The sequence below is a fragment of the Clupea harengus genome, chromosome 13 (genome assembly GCF_900700415.2).
Source record: "Clupea harengus chromosome 13, Ch_v2.0.2, whole genome shotgun sequence".
Lineage (NCBI taxonomy): Eukaryota > Metazoa > Chordata > Actinopteri > Clupeiformes > Clupeidae > Clupea > Clupea harengus.
In genome coordinates this window covers 17,189,260-17,200,401 of record NC_045164.1, presented here as the reverse complement: position 1 = coordinate 17,200,401, position 11,142 = coordinate 17,189,260, and the positions used below count along the sequence as shown (strand labels likewise).

Genomic DNA, 11,142 nt, shown 5'->3' with positions numbered 1-11,142 from the left:
TGGTTTGGGAGACTGTAATTTTCAATTCGATGGTCAGTGAAAGCACGCCAACCGTCTCTCCCACACATATGATAGTTCTAAAATGATCTCTGGATTTTTCTGTAATTTTAGGACTGTTATAGTTTTTGTTTTGAGAGCTGCTGTGTAAGGAGTAATTATAAAATGACAAAGTAAAGTCTGATCGGGCAGTCCACTATAGAGTTAATTGAAATCGTATTGCGCCCATCGCAGATTTTGAATAGAGTTTTTAACAAATAATTTGGGCGCATTCTTTGCCATGATAAGCCATCATTGAAAAAAATGTCCAATCTTTTTAATCAGTGAGTGACCAGTATCCACAGCACGCCTTACGGTGGGCTATTTATCTCTACCTCAAACCACGTTATACCAAATACAATGTCAAATTAATAACCTTCAATTTCACATCACAGACTGATTATGATTTACACTAGGCTATTCTAAATTAATTTATGTAACAGACGCGTTTATCCAAGCGAGGCACAGTGCTGCACAGATATACATAATTCTTCATCAGTCAGAGCCAGTTTACATTAGAGATGATTTACATTATTGACAGTCAGAAATACTGTATCAGATCATAGAATTTAAAACACAAGACTCGTTGCAGGCGACGTCGCACAAATAAGTCCAAAGTAGTCCTGATCATGTCATCTTTTCTTCACTCGTGTCTGGATTGCAAAAACATCACCAGATATGGTATTGTTTTCATAAAATAACTCCCTCCATGCCTCAGCGCCTGAATAGTCTAATGTCTCTCACCCTAGTTCGATCCAGTTCAACAATCATTCTCCGCCCAAACGCGCTGAAAATCTGAAACAAAAAAGATTATCAGTTTTTTGTTATAAACTGCTTAAACGAACTGCCTCTCAAAAGCGTAGTTGCAACGACCAAGTGCAAACATGGTCGCAGAGTTGGGTGGTTGGAACTAGGCTACTGCTCGCGACCAGTCGTTAAAATAATCGTTCCTGGATATTTGCTGTTGTCAACGTTTTAATTGCGTTAGTTTGACAAGACAGACCATCTCCCTGACCCACCTGAACACTCACCAACTGAAAATTCCCCTTATCATCATTTTTTTTAAAATGAATTCTCATTCATCTTGAGTGAAGCCTTAACATAATTGTAAGCGATACAAACAGCTGATCTGTAAGAAATAACACTAACATGTGTAATGACGGATTTTAAGTGTTTACTTTGACAGAAAGAAGTTAGCCAGTAACCTGCTGCTGAATCTTCTTACCACGGAGTCACTGCCTGTGTGCAGGTAGCTGATAGGCCAAGCCAGGCTGTTACAAATTAAATATTGGGACACACAACATAAAACTCTTATTACACTCACTGTAAGTTAGGCTACTTCTCAATTCTCAACAATTATTAAGTATGAGACCGCTACGTCAGCTGTTTTAGTAAATGTATAGGACTAAAATGTATCCTCAACACGCTGCATTATGTCCTTAACAATGTTGCCGGGACTACGGTGGTATGAACAACGGAAGTGGAGATTTGCGACGCAGCTACTACGGTTTTGAGAAACAGTCGTGAGTAGGTTGGTATTTCAGCCAAAGATGCGTCGTATAGGTTACCACGGTGGTTCAGCCGGGACTTCCCTCGTTATTCGAGAAACGTACCCCAGAGTCCCATCTCCATGTAGCCTAAACCGTTTAACTTGTATGCAAATTTACATTTTAATGAAGGGGATATTTTCAGTTTGTTTCAGATTGTACATGCAGGCAAGCTTTATATATAACCTGTTAGTAGGCCTTTGCCACTGCTTGTTTCAGATTGTACATGTAGGCAAGCTTTATAACCTGTTAGTAGGCCTTCTCTTCTCTACTGCTTGGTGTCCTGCTAAAATAAAGTTGACCGTAAGTTAACACCAAGCCCGTTCTCCTGGTTTTTATCTCGCTTTATGAGGGATGCAACGGCTCTCTCACGACTGACCGCTTGATATCTGACCCAGTCCAGATGCCCAAGTGTTCATAAATCCCACCGTCAATAAACGTCCAGATATTACACTTTTCAGCACTGTACATGGCTCCGAAGGAGCTAAACTCGTCTATTCATGCTTATTTAATAATATCCATTTTGTGCCCCCAGATTTTTTTCTTCTGTTACGCTGATAAATCAGTTGACACAAGAAATTGGAAGATTATGCAATCCTCATTACTGAAACTGTTTCACTATCTTGGCTAAAGGCTACTGAAAGGGTCAAAAAGGGCACCATAATTAGCCTACTGAGTGAGAAATAAATACACAAATAAATCGGTTTTATACTGGATATAAAGAAATGACATTTAAAGCGCTCGTCTTTGTTCAGGCCATTCGTCATCGAACACAGAGTCCAAGATAGACTACTGCCAATTACCAATGATAATAATACAAATAATAATAATAATAATAATAAACGCAGCTATTGCTGTTTGCCAATATGACAATTCATATTTGTGTCGTTTTTTACCATCTAAGTACATCGCATAGCCTACACTGTACTCAGGAATGTACAGTGAGGACAGAGGGACAGACAGAGGCACACTCTGCATTCGATCAACTGCATGTCGAAGGATCTATGGTAGAGTCACTCTTACCTCACGTTTTGGCAAAGCCGCTGTGAATAGGCACAGGAACTGTGACCACTTAGGGCTGAAGCGGGGCGACACAGCCTAGTCAGTGCCACTTGGTATGGTATCTTCCCCAGCCGAAACTCACATACCACAAAATCAAACTATGTTTTAGACTAAACGTCATTACAATCGTACGAAGCAAAGCCATATTTTCCCATTTGAAAAGTGAGCGTTAAATAATTTGTAGGTTATCCTCAGTAAGCATTTACTATTCGTAGACATTATTGATATTTAAAAATGTACAAGCGTGAAATATTTCATAAATTTTTCTCCATTAATTTCGCTCATAAAACATGATGTGACGAGAAGAGGAAAACAGCCCATGATTGCAGTGTTTTTGCTGGTTTTGTTAGCCATTTTGTAGTCAGAATATCGTTGTTAAGAACTTGCTTTGAACAACGTCCCTGATTCAATTTCTAATAAAAAATATCTCTTATTTACTCATTACATAGGGTAGCTTGAAGAACAACGGGACATTGGTAATGCGACTGTACAGTCAGATGTTTGACTGTATGGCCTACACTGAACTGCGAAATTCACTTGTGGTCAGGAAATTGACGGTTGCTAATTTGCCCGTGCAAATAGCATAATTAGTGTAATTCCCGGGAGGTTTATGTATGTTATCATGATGTTCTCATACATTACCAAGTCTGTTTGTTATCAGAGAAAAAAAAAAGAAATACTAATCTACCATATGTATCATCTGATGTTGATAAATTTAGCATACAATCTGAAGGAATACAAGTAATAGTTAAGAATAATGTTTCTTTTGCATATAGTTTTAAAGGGATGGCGTATATTAAATTGTTTATAGAGCACCTACAGGGCCATTCTGACATGTTTACAATTCTTCGTGCCCGGTTACACAGAAGCAGAGAGATTACATTTTGATCGTTTGTGCTAGGCATTGTTACCGAAGGCGCCATAACATCGGAATTTGGGGTATCAGGACTGGAGCGTGGTGTGTACCAAGGGCAAAATAGCTTTCCTGTGACTTTAAGTTTGCTCTGGTACGGTGATCAACCGATACTGAGACCCTTGAAAAATGAGATTCAGTGCGTCTGGATTTGGCAGGGTAACTTGAAAGGATTAGTTTGCCAGCGCAAAAGTTCACGATTAATTGGGGCGGTGATTCTCATTCTTTTAGATAAGGCGAGGTTGTTAATCCAGGACGCATAGAACACTGAGAATTGCGATTTTGACCACAATATATCCTACAAAAGTCACGCATCATTCATTTAAACCATGGCGCAAACGCATTTAAGGGTGAATTTAATGACAAAATGAACAAACAATGTTTTTTTTTTCACTCACAGCCCCAAAACAAGTAACAGTCTTCAAATTGTAACTGTGATTATTAGTATAGACTATGCCAAATGTGGCGCTCTGTTTTGATTGTTAATATAGACTACACAAAATGCGCTTATGTTAAGGGAGAGTGAATGAAAAGTTCATCAACTTTCTGTCATCAGCCATTCTACCTGGCCAGATTACAGCTCTTCCTTTCAAATCACAATATCGTGCAGCATGCTGAATAGAAACAATGGGAGAAGCAAGAAGAAAAAGTGCAGGAGAGAGAGTTCTAGTGTAAGTGTCCAGTTGTTTTGTGTGTTTCTTTTAGAGATTTCTTGTAGTTGCCTGGTATTCCCCATAAACATACTTTCCTAGATTAAATCACCATTTTGCGCTGCTTTAACAACGCATAGACCGTCGTTAGCCCTGCAAATGTGAGAGATTCTTAACATCTCATGCCCGAAAGTTTTAACAGCCTCCCCACCCTCTCCCTCTCTCTCTCTACACACACTCACACACACACAAATCCTCGTCGACTGACAACAAGTGAATGGAATAATACAGTAAGTTGAATTGTGAAAGGAAAGTGTCAGTTCATCGGAGGAACTGTAACGTTTCAAGAGAAGTGGAGTGCATCCGCAGTCGCTCAAGTGTTTGATGTCACGCCCACAGGAGCACTTAAAAACAGTGCGCGACAGCGCTGACACACGACCAAAATAATCTGTGCATTTAATCCATTCAAAAATGGCGACAAGCACCTAAATGTCTAACACAATCACCACTAAGGTTTGTAGTCGATTATTATATCATTTTAAACAGAATATTAAAATATAGAACACATATGGACTTTAACGGTTTATTTGCCTATCCAAAATAATAATAATCTGTAGGCCCGAAGGCATCCAAATATGCCATAATGTCGACATTATGCCTGTGTCAGGTATAACAAAGACATTAACGGGGCGAACTAAACATAGTGGCATAATTACAACTGGTAAATTGCTATGTAGGGGATCTTTGAGCGCGTGTGTGTGTATGTGTGTGTGTTGTGTGTGTGTGTGTGCGCGCGTGCCACCATCCGTGTGTGTATGCCTATGGGTTAGCACCATATGAGTGGGATGGGTGGCGGCAGTGTAGTAGGGTTAATTTGAAGCTGTTCAAACAAAGTGCCTTCTTTCAACACGCGTCAGTAGTTTAGGAAGATCTCCTCGCATACACACACACTGAACCTTCTGTTCCCCAGATTAAGCGTGGACAGATAAAGTATCGTCACTTGGACAGCAGCTTGAGTCTTTGCGCATGAGCTGGGATGCTGTCTTTCTCCTTGCCAATTATTTCACTTTTTAACCCCAAAGTACAAAAACCAATAGAATCAATAGCTATTGACTAATACTTCATTGTGTGTATTTTCTAATCATACGAGACATAACATTTTCATGGGAAGAAAATATAATCTGCAGCATAGGCCTATATCTAAATATAACGTTCTAGTCTACAACAATTGCACAACTGCAAAGTGAATCCATCAGATTATATTTAGATTTACAGTAGATTATATCAATAAACATGTATTTGAATGATTTTGGTTTGAAAAAGGCAACAGGCTGTATATACAGAGCTATCAGTACTCAAATATAAAACTGAATGCCACTCATGCCTGCCATGTAACTTCACACGACAGAGTCCTTTAAATTTGAGTTACTCGAGAAATAATAAAAAAAAAAGTAGCATTAGCTTAGCAGGAAGGCCAGACTATGACCTACAAAACACACATGCAGAATAACCAGGTAACAACGCCGTATTAAGTCACTCTCTACTCGACATTTTGGGGGAAAGTTGAGAGAGTGTCCCTGATATTAATAATTTGTTGGCGGGTATCTTTGACATAGGCCAAGGCTAAAATCTGCATCATCCAGATTCCGGTTTGAGAGCAGCTAGGCTACGCCGCGCCTAGGTAGCTTGCAGTGGATACAGCACTAACTGAGCCCGGCTTGTATAGGGAGCCGGCTGGACTGCTTGTCAACAAACATCTGACAATTCCTGCTCATTGAAAACTAAAAGTGGATGGTAACGTACTATTCGACATATGAGAGAACAAGAGTGAGCTTTTAGTCACAGACACACATATTTGTGTAAAATGAGGGGGAATTGAGGGTTTGCTGTGCCAAGTTTGTGTTAACAGTAGGCCAGAACTGTGCTCAACGTGTCACTATATTGGTTAGGAAAGTACCATTTCACATGCATAATAAATCAAATAAACACTGTCTCCGCGAAAGCAATTCATTAAATACGTTTTTATTGGAAAGGGTATATGAAACTATTGACGGATCGAATTCATTTTTATTAATCGCAAGGTTTACATGCAGTCGCTCTCCAACGTAAAATACAAGAGAAAATTAGATAGTATGTTCTCAATTCATGACAAGAGGACTCTTATCATTTCAAGAACACTGTACTCCATACAAAATCATAACTGAAAATGGCCTTCGGGAGAGAACCTAAACGTGTTGTCCCGGGTCATAACCCGATAGAGGTCACGAATATTTCGAAAGCTCGGCTCTAAAATAATAACCATGGTAATAACAAGAATTAAGACATTTTATTGTATTGCATTTCTTTTTACCATGCTCTTACATTCTAGCAAATACCTTCAGTCTCCTACCACGTGTGCTCTCCCCGTGTCGACCAAAAACATCCCCAAAACGCTTTCTGCCCGGTCCGTTTCCATCAGCTTATAGTGATAAAGTGTCCGGCCTTGTTTTGATGTCATCTCTCTCATTGAATTTACTTCTCCTGTTCATGTTATTGTTCTCTGAGAATCGTCCATATACGCACACATGGTGTCCCTTCAGAATAAACAAAGTCCCTTTTAGGAGCCAAGGTCGACCAGGTTGGACGACATAGGGTTCAGTATGGTTTCGTGCAGAGAGTGATGATGGTGTACTGAATCCGCACTCGGTACCAGGATAGCGCTCGGGCCAGGCGGCGGAGCCAATCCGTGCAGGGACTGCAGTCCCGAGTTCGACGTCAGGAGCAAAGCTGGACTTGACGAGGTGTGATCCGGGGTCCCCAAAGGCGTTTTGTCGTCGTCCGAGCTGCCCAGTATCGTTTTATTTCCGTTCATTGAAGACGAAAGAGGGTTATGGCTGTTCGTGTTGGAGTTTTCGTTGTTTTCCCTGCAAGAAAAAAGGGAACGATTTAGTTGGGACACGACCGATCACCGCTTCTCATTATTAAATCCATTTAAGAACATTCTCGGGCAAACTTGGGCAAAGCAATGAAACTGTCACTATAACATTCAGTCCGTGGGCTAGATGTAAGCCTAATGTGAGTGTACGATGTCTTTAAACAAGGTAGGCCTTTTCCCCTCTAGCTCTCCCCTCAATAAGTGCTGTTGAATTATTACACAGCGCTGGTGTCATGAAGCTGCCTGTTTTACATTAGCTGATGAGCCATCATGCCTTCTTCTCAACCTACCCTTTCCGAAGACTGTCCAAATAAGTTTTTCATTTTCGTAAACACATTAAGATGTCCCCCACATCTTCTAGGTCTATTCGGCTAATAATAATTAAACAATAAAGGTACTATTATAAATATATAAGTACAAATAATAATATACATGAATACAAATAATAAATAATACTTTAAGTATTGTTAAAGTGTCAGCTTTGTTATTGTTAAAGCTAAAATTTCTGCCTCATTTTTTTCTCTGAAAAACTGTGATTGAATGATCTCTCTCTCTCTCTCTCTCTCTCTCTCTCGGTCTCTCTCTGTGTGTGTGTGTGTGTGCAGACACATGAAGTCAACTTTACCTTAAATATCAGCGGGCTACCAAATAATGATACCAACTTTTGCTAAAACCTGGTAAAATGAGGTCGCATTTTGAAGAATTGAAAATGATGTCGCTGTTTGAAGAATTTGACCTGGGATTTTCGGCTTGCAAGTTTAACGCCTAGGCCTACTGTACAACCGCATTAATGTTTACACAAGATGAAAGGTTCATAATGATCCAGAAGCTGTTCTTTGTGTTCACTGAAGTCATGTATTAAAGCTCAATTACGTTTTAATTCGCAGTTACTCATACTTTTAAAGAGTGGATTCAATGATTTATGCTGCGGTTTCAGCTCCAGTCACCCGCCGGCGGCTGAAACCAGACACCACCCCGACCACCTGACAGCACAGATCTTTCTGTTCACTCCAAAATGCCAACCTTTAAATGCTCACACAGACCCAATAAATCCAACAAAACACAAATCCATGGCCAACGTGCAAATAAAGTGTGGAAGAAGTATGCCTTAATTATATAAATTGTCTTATTTCAAATGTATAGGTAAATTGTTTTAAAAAATAATAAAATAAAAACACAAAAAGATGTGTTTCAAAAAGACTGCCGCAAGTAATTACTCGGTACAACATTTTTTTGTATAATTGGCTAAATTTGTTGTGCATAGACAACTATACCCCTCAAGAAAATAATACAAAATAACTGAGATAAATATTATCCATAAACACATGCAGAGATATATAATTTCGTATATTAACATAAAGGCTAATTCTGAATTTAAAATGAGATTAACACCAAAGGCATTAAATAGGTAGGCTGCAGGGGACCCCGTAGCCAGAGCGCATGAACTTAATACTGAAAACTTAAGCTGATGTCTTCAAAAAGTTTAGCCTAAAATATCTTACAGCTCACAGAAACATTTGTATAGTTACGTAGTGTTTTATGTGTGAAACACTACAGTGAAATCCGAACGGTGCTTCCACGGTATCGAACGGTTAGGAGTGCGTGCGGTACTTAGAGTAAACATCCACTCACTCGTACCTCTCCTTCGCCTCCGCCGCACGGTCTCTTTGTCGTCTGTTTTTAAACCAGTTGCTGACTTGTGTGGTGGTCAGCCCGGTAGCCTCGGCCAACTCCCTCTTCTCCCGCGGGGAAGGGTACGGGTTGTGGGTGTACCACTCCCTCAGTACGCTCCGGCTCTTCTCTTTGAAGCAGTAGCTGGTCTCCTCACCGTCCCAGATCGACCGGGGCAGGGGGAACTTTCTGCGGACACGGTACTTTCCCACCGCACCAAGAGGGCGGCCCCGGAGCTTCTCCGCTTCAATGTAGTGCGCCTTGAGCCACAGCTGCTGCAGTTTCGGGTGGTTGTGAGGCGAGAACTGGTGGCTCTCGAGGATTTTGTAAAGCTCCCTGAAGTTTCCCCGATGGAAGGCGACTACCGCCTTGGCTTTCAGGACGCTTTCATTCTTGTGAAGGTGCTCACACGCCGGGAGGGACCACAGAAAGCGTCCCAGCCGCTCGATGTTACCACCTTGTTGCAAAACCTCACAAACGCACGCCACTTGCTCTTGCGTAAAGCCAAAAGTTGGAAGCATAGACATGATTTCTGCTCGATAAACGCGTGGCTGTCCTCTTCTTGGTCTTCTTCTGTGCTAGTACTGGAGCAGTAGAGCGCAAACACCCGAAGTCCATGAACGGCAAAACTTCAGTTCAGAAGCGTCTCCAAATGACGAAGATACAATCCACTGCGGAGCGAGAGGGAAAGCACTCTTCTGCTCCGCTTAGAAATATAAACACTGAATATCCATCAAATAGTTTCGAGAGAAAGTTTTACTCCTTCAAGAGCCGTTCGCCACCTTTTCTATGTCCTTTCAGCATAACGCACTCCCGAAGTCCAAGCTTGCTCGCTTGTTTTAATAATATTATTCTAAGCTGGCAAGAAAAGCGATTATGTGAACTGTGATTGGTTGGTTATCTGACCCGGGGATGGTGAGGATAAGACAATAGTTTTAGTCAAATTATTTGCCATGGTTACGCTGTCATTCAAAGAAACCCGATATCCTTTGAGGTGGCTCCCTGGCCCGGCTGACTGATTGTTCCCTTCATTTCTTTCCCGCCTACCGATAGAAATATAGCTCCGTTTTTCCGTCTTTAATGGATTTTTTGCCTGCTTCCTTGACTGACATTTGGAGTAACCAAACAGCGCAGAGTTCCGAAGCGGTGATCCCGCACTAAAGGGGAGGATGGCGCCAGAGCGCAGTGCTATGCACGCCGTGCGGCGGATCCACACGCTGAGTCCGCTTGAGGGACAACCCCTCGCCCTGTCCAGGTCCATAACCAGGAAACGAGCACACTCCACACGTTTATGCATACTCCTTCGTGATATTAATTCACGTCGTGTGCTACGTGTATTAGCCTACTAAATTAAGGACTGAGCTCCAATGACATACAGTCAGAGTTGTGAATGCGTTTGTTACCAAGATACTTTAGCAAATCTAACATGATTGCCATAATGTATTTCATCATCATGCAATTTACAGCACATATCGCTTATGGATGCATAATTGATTAATAGTTTGCCGCAACAACGCGTTTTCATGCCTTATGCATTATTAACTAGGCACGTCGAGGGTATGGTATTACCGGGGGGAGAGACTTTTGTGGGTGCTCACCAAAAAACCGTGATGCAAGCCTCAGCCTCATCAAGGTGCTGTGTAGTTTTGTGATCTGTCTAAATAAACACGAATGGCTGCAATATAAATGCTTTGTTGGACGTGAACCACCTATCGATCGGGAAACGTGTTTTTACAGGAGAACAAACAACCTCAAGTTTTGCTTGTTGTGAGACCTCTACGCAAACAACCGGTAAGACAAATACGCAGGGGGGAGTGCATAAACACTCGAACAAGCTGGGATGACAGGCGGTTGTGTTCTTCTGTTAAAAGTCTTGAAGGTTTGTGTAGACCCCCGTTTGCTGTGGGACCTCTCATCCTCCGCACCCGCGGGCTCGTGTTGCTTATTGGACATTGACCACTTGATGGATTCGTGGGGTAGCCTTTAATTAAGTCAGCTGCTTCAAGTAATGACTGGGATACGGCGAGGCAGCGTCAAACATCTGAGCTAGCACTCTCGCTTCTAGACTTCAAACCTTAGCCTAAAGTGGCAGACACTAGTTGCATGTTTGATCGCGAGAGTCGTCTGATCTCACCCACTTCATAACAGCACGGGGAAAAACAAAGAGCAGCGCGTGCTTTACATTTTGAAAGCGCTGATGCGTGTAATACAAACGCAAAACGTGTAATACGGATACAAGGTGAGCTGTCTGTGCTTCCAAGGCTTTCGGAGCGACGAGTTGAGGTTAGATTTCCAGCGGCAGTTCACCGCGTCAGACCGAGATGTGGTAGTATACTATACTCAAAGTTC

The 11,142-nt window shown here is 41.6% G+C and overlaps 1 protein-coding gene across 2 annotated transcripts; it reads right to left on the bottom strand.

The window, feature by feature from the left end:
* Positions 1-6,214: 6,214 nt before the first annotated feature.
* On the bottom strand, positions 6,215-10,069 carry six2a (SIX homeobox 2a). Of its 2 annotated transcripts, none has more exons than XM_012841434.2 (2): positions 8,755-10,069; positions 6,215-7,111 (listed from the first exon to the last, which is right to left on the bottom strand). In XM_012841434.2, the coding sequence occupies exons 1-2, from the start codon at positions 9,318-9,320 to the stop codon at positions 6,805-6,807; spliced, it is 873 nt and encodes a 290-aa protein (XP_012696888.1). In that variant the 5' UTR covers positions 9,321-10,069; the 3' UTR covers positions 6,215-6,804. The 2 variants fall into 2 exon arrangements, with proteins under 2 accessions (XP_012696888.1, XP_012696889.1); XM_012841435.2 differs by having other exon boundaries at positions 8,761-10,064.
* Positions 10,070-11,142: the final 1,073 nt, after the last annotated feature.

Excerpts from the sequence above, each read along its gene's own strand:
- six2a (XM_012841434.2), bottom strand. The coding sequence starts at position 9,320 with ATGTCTATGCTTCCAACTTTTGGCTTTACGCAAGAGCAAGTGGCGTGC. Across the intron at positions 7,112-8,754 it reads GAGGCGAAGGAGAGGTACGA|GGAAAACAACGAAAACTCCA; the intron begins GTGAGTGGATGT and ends TTTTTCTTGCAG.